This window comes from Polyodon spathula, chromosome 7 (genome assembly GCF_017654505.1).
Source record: "Polyodon spathula isolate WHYD16114869_AA chromosome 7, ASM1765450v1, whole genome shotgun sequence".
NCBI classification, from domain to species: Eukaryota; Metazoa; Chordata; class Actinopteri; order Acipenseriformes; family Polyodontidae; genus Polyodon; species Polyodon spathula.
In genome coordinates this window covers 3,914,786-3,941,565 of record NC_054540.1, presented here as the reverse complement: position 1 = coordinate 3,941,565, position 26,780 = coordinate 3,914,786, and the positions used below count along the sequence as shown (strand labels likewise).

Below are 26,780 nucleotides of genomic sequence, written 5' to 3'. Positions count from 1 at the left end.
ACGATCAGGTTCACAGAGCAGTAATGAAACCAGCAGCCAGGGACCACAGAGCTGCTGAGCCCAGCCTTTGAGCCACACAGGGGGGAGCGAGAACACTGTGGCCTAGCAAGAGGAGCCACTGGAGCTGCCTCTTCGAGAGAGATGGAGAGAGAGAGACAGTCTGTATTCCTCACACTGCCCCTCTGACTACAGGGAGGTAATAGTGCCCTCTATAAAAGCTTGGCAGAGTCCAATGCGGCAGAGACTCTGGGAATTATAGTGTGGTACACAGGGGAGCTTGCCAACTACATCAGCCCAGTTAAACAGGGTCAAACACACACATGGCTCAAAATTAACAAGGGAACAACCCAGTGTGACAATGGTATATACCTGTGTGCAGCACTCTCCCCCCCCCCGCCTTCTGACCCCCCTATTATAATGAAGAGTATTTTAAGATAGTATTTTAGTATTTTAAGAGTATTTTAATTTAACATAGCAGACCCAGAAAAACTGATATACAGCCCCACTGGCTGCCTAATACGTAGCCACCTGCCACAAGCAAAGAGGCACACAGCGACACTCTGCATAAGGAGAACAACTTGGATGGAGAGGAAGTGTATTACTTGTAGCCACAGAGAGAGAGAGAGAGAGAGAGAGAGAGAGACACATGTTGTACAGTATAAACATTCTGTTATTGTTGAGCAAGAGAGCCTGGGAGAGAGTGTCTATTACCAAAGGGAGAGAGAAATGGATTAGATTGCATTTGTTCTTAACAGTTGCAATATTTTGCTTTAGAGAGAGAGAATACTTGCACTGTTTCTTTGAAATCCATCCATGTCTTTTTCTCAAGTTGCAGTATTAACAGTGACGGGCTTGTTTTATGTTCCTTTGTTTGAGATTTCCTCTGAGATTGCATCGATGTTGCAGCAAGATTAAGTTTGTGTCACTTGTTATAGAAACTCCTGCCTCCAGACTGAAGCACCTTGCAGTCTTATCAGTGTCATTCCTTGAAACCCTTTATCCTCTTGAGGACCATGAAGATACAATGTTCTGCTATTGCAGTGGCTGTACTCTACTCATTTTCCAACTGGCCCTGTATGTCCTTATAGGATATATCATCATTTATAAACATCTTGGTTCTTCTCAACCAACTAGATGGTACACAGCTGTGTTCTATGATTCTCTCAATAAAGTTCCATTGCAGGCGTTGGCTGTCCAGTACTAACGAACCTTTTCACTGGCACATTGTTCTAACCCTTTGGAAATTTGGATATTGTACACGTTTGGTTTCGTATGCTTTGTTGCTGTTGTTGTTCACAGAAACTCCAGTTTCATGTTGAAATTGTCTTTCGTTAACTGCCCTCACCTTCAGCACTGTCTCTGCTGTTTATTATCCAGCAGGGAATGACAGCAGTGATAAATACCTGCTAGTTAATTGATAAGCAGCATGGGACATGAATATTTCAGTTGGAAATGCACACTGCTTTGTTCTACATGCACCTAAGGGCACATTTTGCACCCATCATGATTTCCGGAGCGAGTGCATGGTCTCGATTACATCATGGGCGCCGCATGACATGGTCAAAGACAGAGGAAGTATGGGAATGTGCCGAGATTAGTTAAACGCAAGGCGTTTTTTGCTTTTATGCAATCTAATTAAGTGCCCAGTTTTTGTTGTACGTTGGAGTTTTTGTGGTAGAAATTTTATTAATTAGTTTATTAGATTAAAAAAAAGTGCAAGACCACTAAACAGAAGCTCCTGACAGCCAGAGCCCCTTTGCATTGCTTTAGAACATGGGGGTCCAGTCACAGCCCTCCACTCCACGTCTAACAGGTCATGAACTTTTCAGGGGCTGGGTGCAGGTTCAACTGGTTCAAAAAGACCAGGCCTGGAAGGGCCAACTTTGGCCCCAGTGCTTTAGAATGTTAATAAAAACTCGAATTCACTGTAACTAGGGTAATGAACGAAACTTTTCAAAACACGAATAAATGCATTTCCCAGGTAATACAAAGAAAAAAGATCTGAGAAACAAAACTACTCGCAATGATTGGAAAAATCAGAACACAGTCTCTCCCACAGGGGTCACTGTGGAACCAGAAGCCATCGGCTGCCCTGTATTGAAAAAACGTCATGCTGAAAAAGAAGTACAGAGAAAACTGAGACAGCTTTGGCATTTACACACACACACACACACACACAGACACGCAGACACACAGATCCAGATTAAAGCTTCCGTGGCTGTCTAGAGATAAGTCTCCAGCCGTTTGAGACGCTGCACTGATGCGGTAAGGGGAGCAGTGCTGGAAATATTTCACCTTGACACAAAACAGCAGAGCCATACAAACAGCTTGGTTTGCTGTTCCCAATCGTTTTAATCACCTCTCAAATACTTTCAGGATGTCCTCCTATCTATCTAAATATATATTACGATAATAATACAAAAATAAAATAGTCAAGTTCCTCAAAAAACAGAGTAGGAAAAAAGAAACCCTACCTGCCCCCCTGCATGGTGGTTACAGCACACAACAACAAAGAGAGGGCTGAGACTCTGCTGGAATCAGCACACAACAACAAAGAGAGGGCTGAGACTCTGCTGGAATCAGCACACAACAACAAAGAGAGGGCCGGGACTCTGCTGGAATCAGCACACAACAACAAAGAGAGGGCTGAGACTCTGCTGGAATCAGCACACAACAACAAAGAGAGGGCTGAGACTCTGCTGGAATCAGCACACAACAACAAAGAGAGGGCTGAGACTCTGCTGGAATCAGCACACAACAACAAAGAGAGGGCCGGGACTCTGCTGGAATCAGCACACAACAACAAAGAGAGGGCTGAGACTCTGCTGGAATCAGCACACAACAACAAAGAGAGGGCTGAGACTCTGCTGGAATCAGCACACAACAACAAAGAGAGGGCTGAGACTCTGCTGGAATCAGCACACCAAGAACAAAGAGAGGGCCGAGACTCTGCTGGAATCAGCACACAACAACAAAGAGAGGGCGGAGACTCTGCTGGAATCAGCACACAACAACAAAGAGAGGGCCGAGACTCTGCTGGAATCAGCACACAACAACAAAGAGAGGGCTGAGACTCTGCTGGAATCAGCACACAACAACAAAGAGAGGGCTGAGACTCTGCTGGAATCAGCACACAACAACAAAGAGAGGGCCGAGACTCTGCTGGAATCAGCACACCAAGAACAAAGAGAGGGCCGAGACTCTGCTGGAATCAGCACACAACAACAAAGAGAGGGCTGAGACTCTGCTGGAATCAGCACACAACAACAAAGAGAGGGCCGGGACTCTGCTGGAATCAGCACACAACAACAAAGAGAGGGCCGAGACTCTGCTGGAATCAGCACACAACAACAAAGAGAGGGCTGAGACTCTGCTGGAATCAGCACACCAAGAACAAAGAGAGGGCTGAGACTGCTGGAATCAGCACACAACAACAAAGAGAGGGCTGAGACTCTGCTGGAATCAGCACACCAACAAAGAACAAAGAGAGGGCCGAGACTCTGCTGGAATCAGCACACAACAACAAAGAGAGGGCTGAGACTCTGCTGGAATCAGCACACAACAACAAAGAGAGGGCCGAGACTCTGCTGGAATCAGCACACAAGAACAAAGAGAGGGCTGAGACTGCTGGAATCAGCACACAACAACAAAGAGAGGGCCGAGACTCTGCTGGAATCAGCACACCAAGAACAAAGAGAGGGCCGAGACTCTGCTGGAATCAGCACACAACAACAAAGAGAGGGCTGAGACTCTGCTGGAATTGGCACACCAAGAACAAAGAGAGGGCTGAGACTGCTGGAATCAGCACACAACAACAAAGAGAGGGCTGGGACTCTGCTGGAATCAGCACACCAAGAACAAAGAGAGGGCCGAGACTCTGCTGGAATCAGCACACAACAACAAAGAGAGGGCCGGGACTCTGCTGGAATCGGCACACCAAGAACAAAGAGAGGGCCGAGACTGCTGGAATCAGCACACCAAGAACAAAGAGAGGGCCGGGACTCTGCTGGAATCAGCACACCAAGAACAAAGAGAGGGCTGAGACTGCTGGAATCAGCACACAACAACAAAGAGAGGGCCGGGACTCTGCTGGAATCAGCACACCAAGAACAAAGAGAGGGCTGAGACTGCTGGAATCAGCACACAACAACAAAGAGAGGGCCGGGACTCTGCTGGAATCAGCACACCAAGAACAAAGAGAGGGCCGTGACTGTGCTGGAATCAGCACACCAAGAACAAAGAGAGGGCTGGGACTGTGCTGGAATGCGCATATTGAGAGATAAAGTGATTAATAGAAGGAAATAATTAACTGTAAGGAAGTGTGGTTTAATAAGAAGCATTGTGTTGAATTGCTGGTCTTTAGAAAACTTGAACAAGATTCTATGGCACAGCTGTGTCTACTTTTCAATTAGTTTACTGTTTTTAATCATTCACTAAACATTTAAACCAAATTTGGAGAAACCGGTCACTACATTGAGATTGATTGAACAGTTTTATTATTATCATTTTTAATTTTACACGTTCAATCATGAAGTTGGCACATCATGCTTGCTTTTAATTTAGAACTGCACAGTAAATATATTCATGACCTCCTAAATGAGGCACAACTTCAATCACACAATTTGCGAATGTTAGCTTCACTTTCATTGGTTCCTGGATTGTACTTATTGTTCCTGTAAACTGTGCAGCGTGGTTGAATGAAGTTTGCACATCTCTACCGATGTGGAAGTAGTCGGTCTGTACGCTTTGTAAATGTCAGAGCCCAGTGGAACACTATGGGAGCATGTTTGGATTTTTTTAATGCTGCTGAAAAAAATCAATAAATAATTACATTAAAAAATCAGCATTAAGTGTGGGCATGAGGCTTCTTTTTTAAATGTATTATAAAATTAAATTTGCATAACAGTTTGTTAGAGCGTGCTATAATAAATAATTCAGCCCTTATCTAAAGTTCTGTGTGCTATGCAGAGGACAGCCTTTCACTGTGAGGGCAGGCCAGGGTCTGTGTTAAACTGCAGAGGTTTCTCGAGGGGGGGGGGGGGGGGGGGGGGGGTATTAATTGGCTTTGTGTTAAGACGTCTTTGTGCTCGCTCTGAATCGACAGGAAGTCAGGTAGCCTGGTCTGGGCGGCCCTGCTCTCTCTCTCTTTCTCTAAAGGGATTACTCTTCAGGGCGAGACGAGTTGAGCCCCTTTTAAATGCAAAATGTACTTTGGTCATGGAAATATCAGGAGCAGGAGGGACTGGGGGGTCCACAGTACACCAGCTTAGGATCCAGTGTTCTGTAACTCATTGATAACCAATAGCCAGCTCAGGATCCATGTGTTCTGTCACTCATTGATAACCAATAGCCAGCTCAGGATCCATGTGTTCTGTCACTCATTGATAACCAATATAAGAACATAAGAAAGAAAGTTTACAAACGAGAGGAGGCCATTTGGCCCATCTTGCTTGTTTGGTTGTTAGTAGCTTATTGATCCCAGACTCTCATCAAGCAGCTTCTTGAAGGATCCCAGGGTGTCAGCTTCAACAACATTACTGGGGAGTTGATTCCAGACCCTCACAATTCTCTGTGTAAAAAAGTGCCTCTTATTTTCTGTTCTGAATGCCCCTGTGTCTAATCTCCATTTGTGACCCCTGGTCCTTGTTTCTTTTTTCAGGCTGAAAAAGTCCCTTAGGTCGACACTGTCAATACCTTTTAGAATTTTGAATGCTTGAATTAGGTCGCTACATAGTCTTCTTTGTTCAAGACTGAACAGATTCAATTCTTTTAGCCTGTCTGCATATGACATCCCTTTTAAGCCTGGAATAATTCTGGTCGCTCTTCTTTGCACTTTTTCTAGAGCAGCAATATCTTTTTTATAGCGAGGTGACCAGAACTGCACACAATATTCAAGATGAGGTCTTACTAGTGCATTGTACAGTTTTAACATTACTTCCCTTGATTTAAATTCAACACTTTTCACAATGTATCTGAGCATCTTGTTAGCCTTTTTTATAGCTTCCCCACATTGTCTAGATGAAGACATTTCTGAGTCAACAAAAACTCCTAGGTCTTTTTCATAGATTCCTTCTCCAATTTCAGTATCTCCCATATGATATTTATAATATACATTTTTATTTCCTGCGTGCAGTACCTTACACTTATCTCTATTAAATGTCATTTGCCATGTGTCTGCCCAGTTCTGAATCTTGTCTAGATCATTTTGAATGACCTTTGCTGCTGCAACAGTGTTTGCCACTCCTCCTACTTTTGTGTCGTCTGCAAATTTAACAAGTTTGCTTACTATACCAGAATCTAAATCATTAATGTAGATTAGGAATAGCAGAGGACCTAATACTGATCCCTGTGGTACACCGCTGGTTACCACACTCCATTCTGAGGTTTTTCCTCTAATCAGTACTTTCTGTTTTCTACATGTTAATCACTCCCTAATCCATGTACATGTGTTTCCTTGAATCCCAACTGCGTTCAGTTTGAGAATTAATCTTTTGTGCGGGACTTTGTCAAAAGCTTTCTGGAAATCTAAATAAACCATGTCATATGCTTTGCAATTATCCATTATCGATGTTGCATCCTCAAAAAAATCAAGCAAGTTAGTTAGACACGATCTCCCTTTCCTAAAACCATGTTGACTGTCTCCCAGGACCCTGTTACCATATAGGTAATTTTCCATTTTGGATCTTATTATAGTTTCCATAAGTTTGCATATAATAGAAGTCAGGCTTACTGGTCTGTAGTTACCTGGTTCAGTTTTGTTTCCCTTTTTGTGGATCGGTATTACGTTTGCAATTTTCCAGTCTGTCGGTACCACCCCTGTGTCAAGAGACTGCTGCATGATCTTGGTTAGCGGTTTGTAAATTACTTCTTTCATTTCTTTGAGTACTATTGGGAGGATCTCATCCGGCCCAGGGGATTTGTTTATTTTAAGAGCTCCTAGTCCCTTTAACACTTCTGCCTCAGTTATGCTAAAGTTATTTAAAACTGGATAGGAACTGGATGACATGTGGGGCATGTTGTCAGTATCTTCCTTTGTAAAAGCTTGTGAAAAGTAATCATTTAATATATTTGCTATTTTTTTTTCTTCATCTACGATTTTGCCACTTTGAATGTTCTCTTGCTGTTGTAATATTGGAAAAACATTTTGGAATTGGTTTTAGCTCCCTTAGCAATGTTCTGTTTCTCTCTTGGCCTTTCTAACTTCCTTTTTGACTTGCGTTTGCAGTTCTGTGTACTCTTTCTGCATACTTTCTTTTTGGTCCTTTTTTAATGCTCTGTAAAGTGCCTTTTTCCACTGAATTTTTTTTTTTAATTGATCTATTAAACCATTTTGGCAATTTAGTTTTACATTTAGATTTGTCTACTTTAGGGATGTAATTGTTTTGCGCCTCTAGTACTGCATTTTTGAAGAACCACCATCCTTCTTCAGTGGGTGTTTTCTCTATTTTACTCCAATCTACTTCTGTTAGTCTCTGTTTCATACCTTCATAGTTTGCTTTTCTAAAATTGTAAACCTTAGCTTTAGTCATTACTTTTGGGATTTTAAAAAACACTTCAAATGAGACCATGTTGTGGTCTGAGTTTGCCATTGGTTCTCTGACCTCTGTTTTAGTTATTCTGTCTTCGTTATTTGAAAAGACTAAATCAAGGCATGCCTCCCCTCTAGTCGGTGCCTTGACAAATTGTGTTAGGAAGCAGTCATTTGTCATTTCCACCATTTCAATTTCATCCTTCATGCTACCCACCGGGTTTTCCCATTTTATATAGGGGAAGTTGAACTCCCCCATTAGTATGGCTTCTCCTTTGCTACACGCATTTCTAATGTCATTGTATAATAGCCAGCTCAGGATCCATGTGTTCTGTACTCATTGATAACCAATAGCCAGCTCAGGATCCATGTGTTCTGTACTCATTGATAACCAATAGCCAGCTCAGGATCCATGTGTTCTGTACTCATTGATAACCAATAGCCAGCTCCGGATCCATGTGTTCTGTCACTCAATGATAGCCTCCCTCTGGGTGAGGGGGGTAGAGTGGAGGCTCCTGTATGTGTGTATGTTACAGTTTTGAATGTTAGACATTTTAATAGTTTAGAGTTTAAATGTTAGCCAAGTCTAAAAAATTACAATTTTGCCTGGATGTTTAAAAATTGTCAAAAATATACAGGCTAGAGTTTTCATGGGGGCGCTGTAGAGTTATGAGTGAGTGAGACGCACTTTCCATATATATATATAATATGTATTTCTTAATTTTTATAGTTTCAAAGGCATTCCAGTATTTTTCTTTGTTGTAAACAAGCTTGCGTTGTTCAGTACTTATTTGAGAACATTCAACTGTCTGTGTAAACGACTAATATGTCAAGTACAAAGGGAAAGAGGGAGGCTCTGGCTGGAGGCCTTGATCCTGCGGCTTCTCCCACAGAGGAGACCATTGCTGCTTACCCTATGGAAGCACCAAAGATTCAGCCAACACCGCTGTATTGGACACTATATCCTCTCTTCGGAGTGAAGTCGTCTCTCTAAAAGCTGAGATATAGTTGACATTGGATGCCAAGATCGACGCTGTTTCGTAGTCTATCAAGGGAGTGATTACAGCCATACGTGAAGAAAGGCACTCCTCAGTGTCTGCATTGCAGGCCCTCACCGGTAAACACAGTGAGCAAGTGGGGGACTTGGAGCAGGCTGCCCTGCATTGGTCTGATTCGACTACGGACTTGGAGTCTGACGTGGACAATCAAATCCTTAAGTGAAAAGTTTGCGGATTGGAGGGGAGATCCAGGAGAAATACCCTTAGGGTGACTGGGATTGAGGAGGGCACTGGAGAACCACGTCCGATGGAATCGTGGCCCAGCTACTGATGGACGCTGTTTCCCTGGGGGACAAACCCTTACTCGATCGGGCACATAAAGCTCTTCAGCCACGTCCTGGTCAAGGTCAGAAACCTTGTCCTTTCATCGTCAGGATACACTATTTCCATGTTCGAGAAGAAATTCTGCGCCGAGCCCGGGAAAGCAGCTCTTTTTTGTTTAAGGGACTGAACTTTTTCATCTTCCCGGATTGTGCTCCGTCAGTTGCAAAGAAAAGGGTGGGTTTTGGGAGAGGTGAAGCGAGCCTTATACAATCAGCCTGCAGTAAAGTTTGGCCTGTTGTTTCCAGCTTGGCTCAGACTGCTACACGGTGGTTCGGTATGTTTTTTCACTGGTGCTGAGGAAGCACTGTTATATGAGAAATGCCATGTTCACTCCAGCACGTTGCACCTGACTGAGTGAGTCTGGTTTAAGGCTAAGGCTTGGTCAGTATTCCTGGACGTCATGGTTTGGTACATGCTGAATACAGTTTTTTTTGGTCATCTACTGAGCACAGTGTTTATATAAGATTTATGTAAAGCGTGTTGGTTTGCTTGTAGCTGATGAATAATGCTGTTATCTGTTACTGTTCTGATACGTACTTCTTTGTTTTATTTATTTATTTATTTATTCTCTGTTTTGCTTGTAGGAGGATAAGGTTTCCCAAGTCAGTTAAAAATGTTCCCTCTGTTTGTAACTGCCTTTATTCATACATACCCAGGGGAGCGCATGACTCCCTTTTGTTTTTCATTTTATGCAGTTTCCATTCCTGTTGAGCTATATATGTGTGTGTGTGTGTGTGTGTGTGTGTGTGTGTGTGTGTGTGTGTGTGTGTGTGTGTGTGTGTGTGTGTGTGTATATGTACAGTGCCTTGCAAGAGTATTCAGACCCCTGACCAATTCTCTCATATTACCGAATTACAAATGGTACATTGAAATTTCGTTCTGTTTGATATTTTATTTTTAAACACTGAAACTCAGAATCAATTATTGTAAGGAGACATTGGTTTTATGTTGGGAAATATTTTTAAGAAAAATAAAAACCTGAAATATCTTGCTTGCATAAGTATTCAACCCCTGTGCTGTGGAAGCTCCCAGTTTGCACCAATGAAAGAAATTGCCCTAACGAGGACACAGTTACCTTACCATTGGCCTCCACCTGTGAACCATTAAAGTTGCTGTCACATTTTCTGGATAAAAACCCCACTGTTGAAGGATCATTGGTAAGGCTGTGAATCTGAAGGAAAATGAAGACCAAAGAGCATTCTACAGAAGTTAGAGATAAAGTAATACAAATGCATAGATTAGGGAAAGGGTACAAAATAATATCCAAGTGTTTGGATATCCCAGTGAGCACAGTTGGATCAATAATCAGGAAGTGGAAGCTGCATCACACCACCCAGCCACTGCCAAGAAAAGACCGTCCCTCAAAACTCAGCGCTCAAACAAGAAGGAGACTTGTGAGAGAAGCCACAGAGAGGCCAACAATCACTTTGAAGGAGCTACAGAGTTCAGTGGCTAGGAGTGGAGTAATGGTGCACCAGTCAACCATATCAAGAGCTCTGCATAATACTGGCCTGTATGGAGGGTGGCAAGAAAGAAGCCGTTACTCAAAAAGTACCATCTGAAAGCACTTCTGGAGTTTCCAGAAAGCATGAGAGTGACCCAGCTGCGATATGGGAAAAGGTTTTGTGGTCAGATGAGACCAAGATAGAGCTTTTTAGCCAAAACTCAAAGCGCTATGTGTGGCTCAAACCTAACACTGCCCATGCCTCAAGACACACCATCCCTACAGTGAAGTATGGTGGTGGCAGCATCATGCTGTGGGGATGCTTCTCATCAGCAGGGACTGGGCATCTTGTTACAATTGAAGGAAGAATGGATGGAGCAAAATACAGGAAAATACTGCAAGAGAATCTGCTTCAGTCCGCTAAAATACTGAAGCTTTGGAGGAAATTCACCTTTCAGCAGGACAATGATTCCATGCAAAAGGCCAAAGCAACATTGGAGTGGCTCAAGAACAAAAAGGTGAATGTCCTACAGTGGCCCAGTCAAAGTCCTGATCTCAATCCCATTGAGAATATGTGGCACTATTTGCAAATTGCGGTTCACAAGCGTTGTCCAACCAACCTGGAGCAAATCTGCCAAGAAGAATGGGCCAAAATCACTCCGACACTGTGCAAAGCTGGTACATACTTACCCCAAAGGACATAAAGCTGTTATTGCAGGAAAAGGTGGCTCTACCAAATATTAATGTGTAGGGGGTTGAATACTTATGCAAGCAAGATATTTCAGTTTTTTATTTTTCTTAAAAATATTTCCCAACATAAAACCAATGTCACCTTACAATAATTCATTTTGAGTTTCAGTGTTTTAAAAAAAAATATTGAACAAAAAGAAAAGCACCCTGAAGCACCCCCAGATCATCACCGATCCTCCACTACATTTCACAGTGGGTGCGAGACACTGTGGCTTGTAGGCCTCTCCAGGTCTCCGTCTAACCATTAGATGACCAGGTGTTGGGCAAATCTGAAAATTGGACTCATCTGGGGGTGCTTCAGCAAGGCTGGAATCGGGCAGATTTGTCTTTGTGAAGGGCGCATGAATCGAGCCAAGTACAAGGTTGTCCTGGAAGAAAACTTGCTTCCTTCTGCTCTGACAATGTTCCCCAACTCTGAGGATTGGTTTTTCCAGCAGGGCAATGCTCCATGCCACACAGCCAGGTCAATCAAGGTGTGGATGGAGGACCACCAGATCAAGACCTTGTCATGGTCAGCCCAATCGCCTGACCTGAACCCCATTGAATACCTCTGGAATGTGATCAAGAGGAAGATGGATGGTCACAAGCCATCAAACAAAGCCGAACTGCTTGAATTTTTGCGCTAGGAGTGACATAAAGTCACCCAACATCAATGTGAAAGACTGGTGGAGAGCATGCCAAGATGCATGAAAGCTGTGCTTGAAAATCAGGGTTATTCCACCAAATATTGATTTCTGAACTCTTCCTAAGTTAAAACATTAGTATTGTGTTGTTTACAAATGAATCTGAACTTATTTTCTTTGCATTATTCGAGGTCTGACAACACTGCATCTTTTTTGTTATTTTGACCAGTTGTCATTTTCTGCAAATAAATGCTCTAAATGACAATATTTTTACTTGGAATTTGGGAGAAATGTTGTCAGTAGTTTATAGAATAAAACAAAAATTTTCATTTTACCCAAACACATACCTATAAATAGTAAAACCAGAGAAACTGATAATTTTGCAGTGGTCTCTTAATTTTTTCCAGAGCTGTATGTGTGTGTGTGTGTGTGTATGTGTGTGTATATATATATATATATATATATAATATATATATATATATATATATATATATATATATATAATTATACTATAGTAAATAAACTTTTTTTTTTACAGGCCTGTATTCACATACCTGAGTACTGTGCATGACACCCGTGTTGTGGGGTGGGGAAAAAAAAGTAGTGGTGGGGGGGGACTACAGGTCCTGATGTGATTTTCAGCTCTTTTTTTTCTTTTCTTTCATTTTGAATTGCTCTGAGTATCTGCACACCGTCTCTGAGAAGTGTACGCACTCATTTATTTTAAATGTACCCTATTTATATATATTAAACTGCATTACTTTTGTATATGAAAAACAATAAGTTCTTCAGTGTATATTTCATACTGTGCTTCCTGAAGTGAACCCACAGGAGGCGTGACCTTACCTGGCAGCGATAGCCAGTGCCCTGATCACAGACAGGGTGGTTGCAGCTGAAGCTCTGGCTCTGCTAGTCGCTTGCTCTCCTCTGCTGCTGGCTCTGCTAGTCGCTTGCTTTCCTCTGCTGCTGGCTCTGCTAGTCGCTTGCTCTCCTCTGCTGCTGGCTCTGCTAGTCGCTTGCTCTCCTCTGCTGCTGGCTCTGCTAGTGGCTTGCTCTCCTCTGCTGCTGGCTCTGCTTGTCGCTTGCTCTCCTCTGCTGCTGGCTCTGCTAGTCGCTTGCTCTCCTCTGCTGCTGGCTCTGCTAGTCGCTTGCTCTCCTCTGCTGCTGGCTCTGCTAGTCGCTTGCTCTCCTCTGCTGCTGGCTCTGCTAGTACTGGAGCACCATCGCAATAATTAGAACTTCCAGCATGACAAATGGAAAGCGACAACAACAATCTAGCCCTACCGCAAAAAAGGAATTAAAAGGGAATTAACAAGCAGCTGCTGAAATCTGATCAGAAACTCGATGCTTATTAAATTTTAAATATTCTGTATTTGTTTGGGAGGGGTGGGTTGTAATCCTGTGTGTCTAATGGTGCGTCTGCTATATCCATTCTTTTACCTGCCTCGCTGTTTCCATTCTTTTACCTGCCTCGCTGTTTCCATTCTTTTACCTGCCTCGCTGTTTCCATTCTTTTACCTGCCTCGCTGTATCCATTCTTTTACCTGCCTCGCTGTTTCCATTCTTTTACCTGCCTCGCTGTATCCATTCTTTTACCTGCCTCGCTGTATCCATTCTTTTACCTGCCTCGCTGTTTCCATTCTTTTACCTGCCTCGCTGTTTCCATTCTTTTACCTGCCTCGCTGTTTCCATTCTTTTACCTGCCTCGCTGTTTCCATTCTTTTACCTGCCTCGCTGTTTCCATTCTTTTACCTGCCTCGCTGTATCCATTCTTTTACCTGCCTCGCTGTATCCATTCATTTACCTGCCTCGCTGTTTCCATTCTTTTACCTGCCTCGCTGTATCCATTCTTTTACCTGCCTCGCTGTATCCATTCATTTACCTGCCTCGCTGTTTCCATTCTTTTACCTGCCTCGCTGTATCCATTCATTTACTTGTCTCGCTGTATCCATTAATTTATCTGTCTCGCTGTATCATCAATTCCAGCAGCAAGGCGTCCTGTAGCTGCACTGACGGACATTTATTATTGTTGTTGTTGTTGTTATTATTATTATTATTATTATTATTATCAGTAAGACCTGATACAATCAGCAGTGCTTAGTGTCTAAGTAATTGTCTCTGGCATTTAATTCCAAACCAGTCTATAATCCTTATCATCATGCAACTATGTGTCAGTAATAATATGCTTCTGTTTTTTTCCCTCTGGGATATTGGAGTTTAACATGTCTAGGGAGCTGATGATCCTGTGATATGAGCCCGGGTTTGAATATTCATTGCACAAGTCACTGAGTGCATAAGAATGTGGGGTGTAAGAGATGCATGTCTGTCTGCATTAACTCACAGAGTGTAAGAACATACAGTGCAGGTGTCCCAAGCACATTTTAACTGAGAACCAGAGAAGCTTGGTTAGGATAGTCCACGAACCTCCTGTTCTCCTGAGCTGCGGTGAGGGATTTCCGTGGTGAGGGAACTTAATTCAACATTTCAGAGCTGGGGAGAAAAGCAGGGAGGAAATACATTTTAAATTAATAAATACATTTAAAAATATATCTATAGAAATGAAGGGCCACGTGGGGATCAGATGGGGTCTATTTAATATTAACAAAGGAAGTGCTATCTCTAAACCAAGTAGTCACTAAATCTGTACATAGACGTTAGACATGTTGTGCTCTGTATGTATAAACTGATTTGCAGCCTGTTCAGTTTGTATGGACCCTCACAGGAAGGTGCGCAGTTTTGGCAGCGGTAAATAAAGCTGTTTCAGTTTTTTAAAGTACTGAAAGCAACAACCCCTTCGCCCCTTCATACCAGCTCTGTAAGTTCCCAGTGTGGCTTACATCATCATTCTTAAAGCTGCCTATCTTTTCTGAGGAAGCAATAATTCACAGAACACAGTGCATCTGAGAAGTGCAGCGACAGGCTATGCGATCTTATCAAAAGAAAAACGTTGCCTGAAAGACAAAAAGGATCGCCGGCGTGCTCGCACTTTCAATGAGCTTGTCAGTCTCAAGCGTGTTTTGTTTTATACTGGTAACCTTGACGACAAGCAAAATAAAAACCACATCACAGATTGCGTGCTTTGCTTTGTTTTTTTCATCACATTATTTCAAGTTCCAATTTCAGAAGTTGGGATAAAAAATGTACTGTACACAAAGGTTTCCAGAGTTATTTTTGCAGGAATCTCTTGTGAATCGAAAGATTACTAATGATCTGAAGGAGCCTGCTTTTCTGTACCAAGGACACCATGAACAGCCTTGGGAGCCCAGCTCGGTGCTTCTTAAGTGGGCTCGGGGTAGGAGGCACTGTTTACACAGAGAGTGGTGAGGGTGTGGAATGGGTTGCTAATGTCAAGCCACGTGTAAGCGATTCAGCACCAGCATTCATTTTAGGGTCCCAACCCAGATTACAAAACTTTAGTGCGTCTGCAAAGGGCACATATACCTCCACAACCCTACCAATTTAGCTACATATGGGCAACCCCCCTAGGACCACTACTACAAAGAGCGAGAGTCTAACCGTATATTTATATACTCCTGGGGCGTCACATTTAAACATGTCTACTACACTGACTACTACTGATACACGTTTAGGCTTTCAAGGTACAAGGTGCAATTTCAACGTTGGGTTCTTGTGTGCAGATTGCTTGCCCTTTGCTCTCCGGCTTTGCCGTCATCCCAGCCCTTTGACTGTTGAGTTACAGGAGGCTGAGATGCTGATCGAAGACGTAGTGGAAGTGCTGTCCTTTTAAACATGGCACTGATCCTGGTGTCACTTTGTTCTTCCATATCATCTTGCTTTCTGCAGCGGGTATTTGGTTCTTGACCAGGAGTTTGGTTCTTTGTATGACAGCTTTTCATTGTTTGCCATATCTTCTCAAAGAGAAGCCATTGCCTTAAACTGACTTCCAGAAACTGTAAAATTCCCAAAACGTTTACACAGATCCTCCTCTGGAGTTGTTCTGTGCTGTCTCTGACACCAGCTGTTTTAAATGTAAAATAAAATGGATGCAAACTGAAGCAAAAACATATTCATTCGTTGCCTAATAATTGTGGTATTCTTATTCTACTTCAGATTAGTCAGTCATGTTTCCGAAACCCTTTTGGCTCAATGTAACCCTGATTTACTGCCCTGATGGTTCTCTAGAGTCATTTATCTGCACGCATTGGGGCACGAACGATTATCGCTGGACAGAATTTGGAGCGTTCATTTTTAACAAATTTTATTCCAAGTCTACCAAGTGCCGGATTGTCTTTCATGTCAGACTAGGAGCACACAGACTGCCCTGAATTTACACTCTCGGGATGGCGTCTCGTTATTTACACTCTCGGGATGGCGTCTCGTTATTTGCACTCTCGGGATGGCGTCTCGTTATTTACACTCTCGGGATGGCGTCTCGTTATTTACACTCTCGGGATGGCGTCTCGTTATTTACACTCTCGGGATGGCGTCTCGTTATTTGCACTCTCGGGATGGCGTCTCGTTATTTACACTCTCGGGATGGCGTCTCGTTATTTGCACTCTCGGGATGGCGTCTCGTTATTTACACTCTCGGGATGGCGTCTCGTTATTTACACTCTCGGGATGGCGTCTCGTTATTTGCACTCTCGGGATGGCGTCTCGTTATTTACACTCTCGGGATGGCGTCTCGTTATTTACACTCTCGGGATGGCGTCTCGTTATTTGCACTCTCGGGATGGCGTCTCGTTATTTACACTCTCGGGATGGCGTCTCGTTATTTGCACTCTCGGGATGGCGTCTCGTTATTTACACTCTCGGGATGGCGTCTCGTTATTTACACTCTCGGGATGGCGTCTCCTTATTTGCACTCTTTTGAGAGTCTTGGAAGACGGCGTTTTTCTTTAACGCTTCTTTTCTGTCCTGAAATTCCTCGCCTTCAACCAGCGGATATTCCAGCAACCTCAGGACCCTCATTCCGCTGCCCCACATTTCTGTGTGTGTCTCGTCACTAATTGATTTGTATTGACAGAGCCTGCAGCTTTACCTGTAGTTCACGAATCACACTGTGTTGTTTTTAATGCTCCTCTCTTGGGAAGCACTTCAGAATCAAGCGCTGTTATCTCTAGACGGTCTCTTGGAAATCTGTTTTGAAAATACATTAGTAGCTATTGTGCAGTAGCATTGGCACATATTCCTCAGGTGAATTGGACCTGCTCCATTTAACAGCATCCCATCGCCAAGTACATTTTTGTTACTTGTAGTTGCACCAGGCAAGTGTAAGCATTATGAGGAGACAACCATACACACATTTTAACACAGGTTGCTAACCCTTCATCACACCTCATCAGTGTGTTTTAACCAGGACTAGTTCATTCGATCTATCAGTGGCTTAGCATAGTCTGCAGGGGTTTCCTGCAGAGACTCTTTCATCAGAACAAATGTTCATGGGGCAGATATCACATGGATTTCTTCATGCACCCCTTTTTCCCTGCACTGTCTTGTGATTTAACACAGTTCTAAATGAAGTATAAAGATATGCAGAGGCACAGACAGACACAGAGACACATCCATTCAGACAGACAGACCCCTCCTAACCCACACCCCTGCACTGAGACAGACACCCTGATGCAACACACAAAGACAAAGCCACCAACACACACGCAGACCTGCTTTACTCTTCCTCTCTCCTTCTCTCTGAAAACAAATGAAAAAAACAACAACCACCCTGCAATCACTATGGAAACCGGGGAAGGGAAGGATCTAAAAGCTTCCTTTTGAAGAGAAGAAAGGAAATGTCTACCCGGCAAATGCTATCGTATCTCATTCATTCTTACCAGAAATGTCAGGATGGAACCATCTGCCCTAACTTTCATCAAGCTGACCTTTTGTGTGTGTGTGCGTGTGCGTGTGTGTGTGTGTGTGTGTGTGTTTGTTTGAAAGTGCCAGCAATGAGTATCCATATTAATATACCTACCTGTACATTTTAAATACATACATACATACATACACACACACATTCATACATATCTACACGCACACATTCATACATATCTACACGCACACATTCATACATATGTACACACACATACATTAATACATTAATATGAGGGATTAGGCAGCAGTGCGTGTGCAGCGAGCCAAATACAGCTTAATTGATTTCTGCTTTGGTTCCTTTTTCTAATTCTTTTCTCTCCCTGGTTAACTGGCAGGTTGGAAGCCCCTGGGGCTGTGGGGAGCGGGGAGAGGCTTATCAGTGATGCAGCCACCTGGGGCAGTGATTACCATCCAGAGGGGCTGGGCTGCTGCTTCTCTCCTCCACCACCGCCTCTGCTTGTGCCTCGCATGCCTGTGTGTGAAGAGGAGCTGCGGAGAGCCAGCAGACTGCCTCCTCTCCAGAGAGCTCCAGACGAGAGCCTGCGGGTACCCCGGAGGGGGATGAACCAGGCACCAGGACGCCTGAAACGGGATCACCCACCACATGTGGGGTGCCTTCAGGACAGAGATCCCGGTGAGTGTCCAGCCTGCCTGCCTTGTTTTGTTTGTTTGAGTTTGTTCTACTGGGTTACGCTGGGACCTCCACTCCAGATCTCTTGGTGTATAGTAAAGCTTGGCAAAGCTGTATTAAAGTCTCGCAAAAAAAATAAAATAAAAAAAAGTTAATGTTTTTGAGATTACGACATTGTAAATGCAGCAAGATAAACAGTCAGTGAAAGGAATGTCTCCTATAGGTGATGCTCCCTGGGATCATTGCCAGACACCAGTTCATATTCAATAATAATAATAATAATAATGGTGGTGCACACAGGTGTCCATCGGCTTTCTATTTATGTTTTTTTTTTATTTTTTATTAAGTAGTTTATCTAAAATGTGTGAACCTGCAAAATCTCACAGATAGCTTGTTGTGAAAACCTTGGAGAAAAGTCTTGCGCTGTAGAAAGTGTGCGTGTTTGTAGATTTTGTTTATTTATTAGTTCACATTTTCCCCAGTACCATTAATAATTGCATATTCTAAATTATTACCCAACATTTAAAAAAAAAAAAAATGGAAGCATTTACGTCTACTTAATTAAAAAAAAAAAAAAAAAAATGAAGAACATTTTTCCGAAAGCACCGATCGTAGCTTTTAAAGGGATGCAAATTTGGCTGACGTTTTAGTCCACAGTAAACATAAAGGGATCATAGATACATTAAGGGGCATTGAAACCGATAAAAGTACATGTAAAGTGTGCAAATATATTGGTTAAGACAGAAAAGAAATCGTAAATAAAGAAAATAAATATTCAGTCTTAAAATCCGTCATGCAAGGATAGCAATCTTGTATATGGTATATTTTGCATAAAATGTAATCAAATACAATCTGTAGGAGAGACGGGCACATCATTATATAAAAATACAGAACCACGTACCAAATAGAAGAAATAAAGAAGAAAATGAACCAACACAAGGAACAGACACACCATGGAGGAGCTAAAGTGTCTGTTTTTAAAAAAAAAGAGATAATATACAGTATAGAAGAATAAAAGAAAATAAATGGATAGACTAGATACACTGATGCCTGCAGGTTTAAATCGAAAGGAACAGGAGATCATTGCATCATTAACTATATAGTGAACGACATCTCAAAGACATTCTAAAAGAGAAATAAATGAGTGGCTACCGTGGCATCAGAACCCTATAAATATTCCAATAGTTGTTTGCAAACACACTTTTCCTTGACAAAGGCATGTTAAACATCGGAAAGGTGATTCATTTTGAAAAATCATTTTTGGCAGGTTTTTCAGCTCATAACTGCTATCATGTTGTTATCCCGTTTTAATACAGACTTGAGGAAATAAAAAAAAAAAAAAAAAAAAAAAAAAATAACATTAAAGATCATGAGAACGACCAGCTTTCAACTTTATAGCATGGATTCATATTCACTCTTTAATCAGCTTAAAAAAAAAAAAAAGAAGCCGAGCTTGTAAAGCTGTTAGCCGACACACAGGACAAACGACAGTATAGCCGGCCACGTAATCTGCAGTTTAGTTGTGAGCACGAGCTGTAAAAGAACTGTTTCAGTGTCAGAGTATTTGTTGCAAAGCATTGCAATTGATACGGTACAGGGGTTTTATAGGCAATTTGGGCAACATACAGCAGACATTGTTGTCATGTATTAGAAAAGCAATAAACACAAAGGTTTATAAGAGATAATACAGCAAACCTGTGTGATTACCTACTAATGAACAGCACATTACATTGCAACGCACTTCAAGACATGCAAGTTTTCTCTTTGAGTGCACAGCACATCTCATGTAGAAGGGGGTTGAAAACAAACCTCCATTTAGAATTGAATAGGGATGTACAGAAAGATGATAGGACTGTTTTATAGAGAGATGAGACACAGGAGGTAATCTGACCAGTATATTGGAAAAGTGACTCCGTCAATGTAGATCTTACTATCAACACAAAGTAAGCACGCTTATTCATTTATACAGCGTCTTTCATATAACAGTGGCTCAAAGCGCTTTACAAGTCAATAAAAACCAACAATACAATAAAATGAATTCAAAGAATTAAACACAAACATGACAAAGTGATCAGAAAATGAATCAAAACAACAACAAATCTCTCTAGAGAAAGAGAAAGAACACTTCGAAGATTTTGTATGAAATGCTCATCTAACAAAGCGAGTTTTTAATCCTGATTTATAAATATGACTCTGCTTCTAACAGAAGACATCACGCAGCAGAGACATTTCAAACATCATCATCTTGTCCATGGCATGACTGCTGGTTTTGCTATCGCCGTTTCCGCTTTTAATTGTATTTTTTTTAAATGAAAGGGCTGTAAGATACGCAGGTCTCCTAGTTATAATTACAGCAGCACCTTCATCAGAAAGTTAGGGATCTAAGATCAATAAGAACCATCTTAAAAACATAACAGCTCCAAATCAGGTCTCTATTCATTTGAAACGGGACAGGTTTGAGAAGGTGTTAGAACTGTGATTTGTATATTATTTTAAAAAAATATTATTTATGACTTTTAATGGGGCGTTTGTTTCATTGTATTTTTTCCAGTTTTCATTTTAATTGCATATATGTGTTACAATGTTAAATACTGTTTGATTCCCAAGAACAAAAACCAGTATCTGCTTCCTAAGAATTAGTAAAACTTCTCGAAGAGATAACCTATTGTGTGTATGTATATATATATATGCATAATATATATATATATTCCTATATATAATATATATCTATATAATATATAATATATATATATATAATATATATATATATAATATGTATTAACACAACATTGTGTGTTCAACACTTCAACACTTTATAACTTTTGCGAGTAACAATGATATAACACTACGCCCATTGACGAAGGAAATTTCAGGGTTAGGATAAGTAATTATATTATCGGACGATTATCACGGAGTCATAACTTACGAGTACAATCGTGACCTCGGACCAGAAGGAGAGGACGAGGTAAGATCATGTTTAGGGAAACTCCGAAATATTCAAAAGTATTAACTTTGGCATGAAATGTCGTAAGACAGACACGGCACGGATTCCTCTCCGCTCCATATACGGTTATATTGAACCGTTACAGCATTCTGTCTGATCGGTTATATTGAAGATAGTCTCTGAAAGGATTTCCAAGAGCTCTAAAACAGCAAAGCAGTGAGGACGGGTTCAAGCACACTGGAAACAAGAAGATACAAGAATTATATATATATAAAATAAAAAAATATTGAACAGATGTGTGGAATTATTATTATCATCATCATCATCATCATTATTATTATTATTATTATTATTATTATTATTATTATTATTATTATTATTATTATTATTATTATTATTTTTTTATTATTATTATTATTGCTATTATGGGTTTGTATTTAGGTGTGTTTCTGCTTGGTTGTAAGTGCTTGCTGACTGCATGTAGTCAAAGTTGTGATTTATTGTAAAAATAATGTTTTTTTTTTTTTTTATGAGGGGAGCTGGGACAAACATTAATTTCTCATGTCTGAATATTATTTTAACATTTTGAGGAATTCTTGTTCCTAACCATCTCATGGGTAAAACGAGCCCTGCAGCCATGAAATTACACTGACAGAGAAGTGCTCTTCGCTACAAACCGAGCATGTGTTTGATGTGTCCATCCCCGTCACTTAATGCATGACACATATACCCAGAGGCTTACCTTGCAGCTCTTCATACACCCGGAGGACAGCTCTTCATACACCCAGAGGACAGCTCTTCATACACCCAGAGGCTTACCTTACAGCTCTTCATACACCAGGAGGACAGCTCTTCATACACCCAGAGGACAGTTCTTCATACACCCAGGGGACAGCTCTTCATACACCCAGAGGACAGCTCTTCATACACCCAGAGGACAGCTCTTCATACACCCAGAGGACAGTTCTTCATACACCCAGAGGCTTACCTTACAGCTCTTCATACACCAGGAGGACAGCTCTTCATACACCCAGAGGACAGCTCTTCATACACCCAGAGGCTTACCTCACAGCTCTTCATACACCAGGAGGACAGCTCTTCATACACCAGGAGGACAGCTCTTCATACACCCAGAGGACAGCTCTTCATACACCCAGAGGACAGCTCTTCATACACCCAGAGGCTTACCTTACAGCTCTTCATACACCAGGAGGACAGCTCTTCATACACCAGGAGGACAGCTCTTCATACACCCAGAGGACAGCTCTTCATACACCCAGAGGACAGCTCTTCATACACCCAGAGGACAGTTCTTCATACACCCAGAGGCTTACCTTACAGCTCTTCATACACCAGGAGGACAGCTCTTTATACACCAGGAGGACAGCTCTTCATACACCAGGAGGACAGCTCTTTATACACCAGGAGGACAGCTCTTCATACACCCAGAGGCTTACCTTACAGCTCTTCATACACCAGGAGGACAGCTCTTCATACACCCAGAGGACAGCTCTTCATACACCCAGAGGCTTACCTTACAGCTCTTCATACACCCAGAGGACAGCTCTTTATACACCCAGAGGCTTACATCACAGCTCTTCATACACCCAGAGGACAGCTCTTCATACACCCAGAGGCTTACCTCACAGCTCTTCATACACCCAGAGGCTTACCTCAGAGCTCTTCATACACCCAGAGGACAGCTCTTCATACACCCAGAGGACAGCTCTTCATACACCCAGAGGCTTACCTTACAGCTCTTCATACACCCAGAGGACAGCTCTTTATACACCCAGAGGCTTACCTCACAGCTCTTCATACACCCAGAGGACAGCTCTTCATACACCCAGAGGCTTACCTCACAGCTCTTCATACACCCAGAGGCTTACCTCACAGCTCTTCATACACCCAGAGGACAGCTCTTCATACACCCAGAGGACAGCTCTTCATACACCCAGAGGCTTACCTCACAGCTCTTCATACACCCAGAGGATAGCTCACATATTAACTACTTTAAATGTACGTGAAGTGATGTACAATCCCGTGCCTAAATACAAATATACATTTTAAACACTTACCCAGACCCATTTATATCCTGTGTACCAATGACTATACACCAACATTTAACAAACCACACGCAACATAACAGATAATATACACAGGGGCGGGCACTTTGTCACACTCCTCTAGCTGCATGTTGGAAGGCAGGGTCTCAGTGCAGGTAGACTATGATAATAATGGAAACACTGTGACTCCTCTAGCTGCACGTTGGAAGGCAGGCTCTCGGTGCAGGTAGACTATGATAATAATGGAAACACTGTGACTCCTCCAGCTGCACGTTGGAAGGCAGGCTCTCAGTGCAGGTAGACTATGATAATAATGGAAACACTGTGACTCCTCCAGCTGCACGTTGGAAGGCAGGGTCTCAGTGCAGGTAGACTATGATAATAATGGAAACACTGTGACTCCTCCAGCTGCACGTTGGAAGGCAGGCTGTCAGTGCAGGTAGACTATGATAATAATGGAAACACTGTGACTCCTCCAGCTGCACGTTGGAAGGCAGGGTCTCAGTGCAGGTAGACTATGATAATAATGGAAACACTGTGACTCCTCCAGCTGCATGATGGAAGGCAGGGTTCCTCCAGGGCTGGAGGATTGTGAAAATGCCCAGCAGCTGCTAAAAGAAGACTCGGTGAAACACCTAGGGGTGGGAGTGGCAGGGTCCTGAGAGTCCTGAGGGTTTCAGAGTGCTGAGCTTCCATCCACCTTTGACGCCATTTCATTGTTGTTATTATTATTGTGTCGTGCAAGTAGCCTCTGCAGCATGGTTAAAGTGACCTTGCAGAGTTACAGCACTCAATCAAAAACAATGCATTCTGAAATAAGTTATACTGACGCACACACAAACAAACACGCACAAACCCCCACACACACACACACGTACACATACCACCATATCCGACTGAGAGAGAGACCATGGTACTAATTATACATTATTTTCAACTAGTTGAAAGGGAAAGAATATCTGACTATTTATTTAAGAAAATAACACCTCGTAGAACACATTCATCCCAACACAGGTGCTTACATTCTCACCAGTTTTAGGCATTGCTAAGCGTTTGCTTGTGTCTGCTGCATATCACTTTGGAGCGTGGATGTTTATCATTGTTAAGAACATTAGAACATAAGAAAATAAGAAAGTTTACAAATGAGAGGAGGCCATTCGGCCCATCTTGCTCATTTGGTTGTTAGTAGCTTATTGATCCCAGAATCTCATCAAGCAGCTTCTTGAAGGATCCCTGGGTGTCAGCTTCAACAACATTACTGGAGAGTTGATTCCAGACCCTCACGATTCTCTGTGTAAAAAAGTGCCTCTTATTTTCTGTTCTGAATGCCCCTTTGTCTAATCTCCATTTGTGACCCCTGGTCCTTGTTTCTTTTTTCAGGCCAAAAAAGTCCCTTGGGTCGACACTGTCAATGCCTTTTAGAATTTTGAATGCTTGAATTAGGTCGCCACGTAGTCTTCTTTGTTCAAGACTGAACAGATTCAATTCTTTTAGCCTGTCTGCATATGACATGCCTTTTAAGCCCGGAATAATTCTGGTCGCTCTTCTTTGCACTCTTTCTAGAGCAGCAATATCTTTTTTATAGCGAGGTGACCAGAACTGAACACAATATTCAAGATGAGGTCTTACTAGTGCATTGTACAGTTTTAATATTACTTCCATTGATTTAAATTCAACACTTTTCACAATGTATCTGAGCATCTTGTTGGCCTTTTTATAGCTTCCCCACATTGTCTAGATGAAGACATTTCTGAGTCAACAAAAACTCCTAGGTCTTTCATAGATTCCTTCTTCATTTCAGTATCTCCCATATGATATTTATAATGTACATTTTTATTTCCTGCGTGCAGTACCTTACACTTTTCTCTATTAAATGTCATTTGCCATGTGTCTGCCCAGTTCTGAATCTTGTCTAGATCATTTTGAATGACCTTTGCTGCTGCAACAGTGTTTGCCACTCCTCCTACTTTTGTGTCGCCTGCAAATTTAACAAGTTTGCTTACTATACCAGAATCTAAATCATTAATGTAGATTAGGAATAGCAGAGGACCTAATATTGATCCCTGTGGTACACCGCTGGTTACCACACTCCATTCTGAGGTTTCTCCTCTAATCAGTACTTTCTGTTTTCTACATGTTAACCACTCCCTAATCCATGTACATGCGTTTCCTTGAATCCCAACTGCGTTCAGTTTGACAATTAATCTTTTATGCGGGACTTTGTCAAAAGCTTTCTGGAAATCTAAATAAACCGTGTCATATGCTTTGCAATTATCCATTATCAATGTTGCATCCTCAAAAAAATCAAACAGGTTAGCTAGACACGATCTCCCTTTCCTAAACCATGCTGACTGTCTCCCAGGACACTGTGTTGTTGTTGTTGTTGTTTTTGTTGCCACGGTCAAAGGGGGGGGGGGGGGGGGGGGGGGATGTGCAAATAAACATGACTCATCCGCACACAGCCCTTGCTGTTCAAAAACCTAATGAATTAAACATTCAAAAGAGTAATTTAAATCATTTTCCTTGACAAAATATTAGAACAAAGGGAAAGTGCTGCCAGGTGCATCCACAGCTTCCCCTGATGGAGCAGATGTGTTTGAGGGTCTCCAGAATTCAACAGGGCTTTCATCAGCAGACTGCTGGTGCAGGATGAGGCCTCACAGGCCTCCTTCATGACACTTTGTGAGTCTGATTACTTGAGATTGCTGGCATCCGGTTATTTAAATACCACACCTCAACAGAACGCCACTGTGTAGTCAAGAGACAGACAGTTCCCGTTTAGAGAGCAGAAAGGTGTTATTCCTGGAGTCAGTTAAATGCTTTTAAAATAGACGCGCCTGTCTGCGAAGTAACGCTGCACCATCCCTCCTCCACAGACTCTGAGGAAGACCACCCTGTGCACGATGATGCCACGAGGGCCGCCCTGGCTATCTACTTCCCCCCCTCCACCTTCTCCACCCACGGCCTCTCGCGGCCAGCCAGCCCCCAGCAGGCGCACCTGCCCAGGTAAACACTGCCTCCTTCACCTCACAGCATGGTTCATTCACTTGCTGTTGTTTTTAATGCAGATTTCTTTGCTGTTTCTGGGTGTGTTTGGGTTCGGGGGCGTCCGTATTATCACATACTGACCAAGGCTTTACAATGCCCTTCTTACAATTGAACAAGTTGTATTTGTTCCCCTTTGATTTTGCTCAGAATTGTTTAGTTTTTTCAATTGTTTAAAACAGTGTTTTGCTTTACTTCAGGATAATTGAAACACTTTAAATAAACTGCTGCATCCTGGTAACCTTTGCTGTAGGTCACATGGTCTGATTACAGCCAGACCATTGGAGTTTGAACTTCAGCACAGGAAGTGATCAGGAACCAGGAAGCAGCGGCAACTAGCGTTTTGTTTTTGAAGTCCTTGCAAATTCCAAGCCGTCGTGTAAAATAGAAGCAAATGATTAAAACATTGTAAACAGAAAAAAGAGGCAGGAGTATTTTTTGAGTGCTGTTCAAATTGAATTTCAAACTGTGGTTAGCATTCCTTTAACACTAGAACCGTTGGATTACCTAGAACCGCCACGCATGTCATTTTGAC

At 42.2% G+C, this 26,780-nt stretch overlaps 1 protein-coding gene across 2 annotated transcripts in view; it reads left to right on the top strand.

The window, feature by feature from the left end:
- Nucleotides 1-26,780, top strand: part of LOC121318020 (dynein heavy chain 3, axonemal-like) — a 222,943-nt gene that overhangs the window by 18,971 nt on the left and 177,192 nt on the right. For both annotated transcript variants that reach the window (XM_041254203.1, XM_041254202.1), the window contains exons 5-6: nucleotides 17,895-18,193; nucleotides 26,077-26,206. In XM_041254203.1, coding sequence (XP_041110137.1) covers nucleotides 17,895-18,193; nucleotides 26,077-26,206 — 429 coding nt within the window. The remainder of the gene's footprint in view (nucleotides 1-17,894; nucleotides 18,194-26,076; nucleotides 26,207-26,780) is intronic.